Source organism: Sinocyclocheilus grahami, unplaced genomic scaffold (genome assembly GCF_001515645.1).
Source record: "Sinocyclocheilus grahami isolate Dianchi unplaced genomic scaffold, SAMN03320097.WGS_v1.1 scaffold2259.1, whole genome shotgun sequence".
Classification (NCBI taxonomy): Eukaryota; Metazoa; Chordata; class Actinopteri; order Cypriniformes; family Cyprinidae; genus Sinocyclocheilus; species Sinocyclocheilus grahami.
In genome coordinates, this window is record NW_015507438.1 from 2,552 (window position 1) to 3,959 (window position 1,408).

The 1,408-nt window shown below is 33.6% G+C and overlaps 1 protein-coding gene across 1 annotated transcript in view; it reads left to right on the forward strand.

The window, feature by feature from the left end:
* Window positions 1–859: 859 nt before the first annotated feature.
* LOC107574521 (DDRGK domain-containing protein 1-like) overlaps window positions 860–1,408 on the forward strand; it is a 4,007-nt gene continuing 3,458 nt past the window's right edge. Inside the window, exons 1-2 of the mRNA XM_016260979.1 lie at window positions 860–1,052; window positions 1,134–1,251. Coding sequence (XP_016116465.1) covers window positions 894–1,052; window positions 1,134–1,251 — 277 coding nt within the window. The 5' untranslated portion in view covers window positions 860–893. The remainder of the gene's footprint in view (window positions 1,053–1,133; window positions 1,252–1,408) is intronic.

Below are 1,408 nucleotides of genomic sequence, written 5' to 3' on the forward strand. Positions count from 1 at the left end.
ATTTAATATTGTGAAATATTATTATGATGTATTATATATATATATATTACGATTTTAATATATATTAAACTGTAATGTATTCCTGTGATGCGCAGCTGTATTTTCAGCATCATTACTCCAGTCTTCAGTGTCACATGATCTTCAGAAATCAGTATAATATTCTGATTTATTATCAGTTGTGCTGCTTAATATTTTTATGGAACCTGTGATACTTTTTTCAGGATTCTTTGATGAATAAAAAGTTAAAAAGAAGAGCATTTATTTAAAATAGAAATCTTTTCTAACAATATACACTACCGCGTTTGGGGTCAGTACATTTTTATTCGTTCTTTTTTTTTTAAAGAAATTAAAACTTTTATTCAGCGAGGACGTGTTAAATTGTTAAGAAGTGATAGCGAAGATTTATATTGTTAGAAAAGATTTATATTTTGAATAAATGCTGTTCTTTTTAACTCTTTATTCATCAGAGAATCCTGAAAAAGTATTGCATTTTCCCCAAAAAAATATTTGTGCAGCACAACTGTTGATAACTCTAATAATAAATCAGTATATTATACTGATTTCTGAAGATCATGTGACACTTTATACTGGAGTAATGATGCTGAAAATACAGCTGCGCATCTCAGAAATAAATTATATTTTAAAGGATATTAAAATAGAAACCATTCTTTTATATTGTAATAACATTATGCAAGATTACTGTTTTTTTCTGTATTTTTGATCAAATAAGTGCAGCCTTGATGAGCAGAAGAGACTTCTTTAAAAACATTAAGTCTTACTGATCCCAAACTTTTGAACGGCAGTGTGTATGGGCTTTATATCGTCTATCAGTCATCAGTCCACCGCGTGTCAGAGCTGCTTTATATGTTTCGCTCATGGTTAAATAAGTGCAAATGTTTCCCAAAGCTGTACATTCCTCTCTTTCTCAGGACGAGGAGTTACAGCATGCCAAGGAGGAGCAGGAGCGGAAGGAGGAGGAGGAGTACCTGCGGCTGAAGGAGTCTTTTGTGATCGAGGATCAGGGAGAAGCAGAGGAGCTCAGCGAGCAAGAGGTGCGTCTCTCTTCCTGCGCGCTCACCACGTCTGCTTTACTTCCACTGCATTACTAGTTATCTCATGTTTGTGTTTTTCAGTCTCGCAACCTGCTGCAGGAGTTCATCCAGTATGTCGAGGTAACACATGCATTCAGATTTAAAGCTGCGGCGTTCATATTTGTGAGCGCAAGCAACAATGTCAGCTTGAGCAGAACTAGTTTTATATCACGTATATAGTAAATATTGGTTTAATGCCTTTTCTTGATAATGCAGGAAGTTAAATACTTTATGAATGGAAGATATTTGAATTTATTTTTTATATTTTAAGATACTTTTTATTTGCGACTGAATGCACTTCTTTAAATCAATGAATC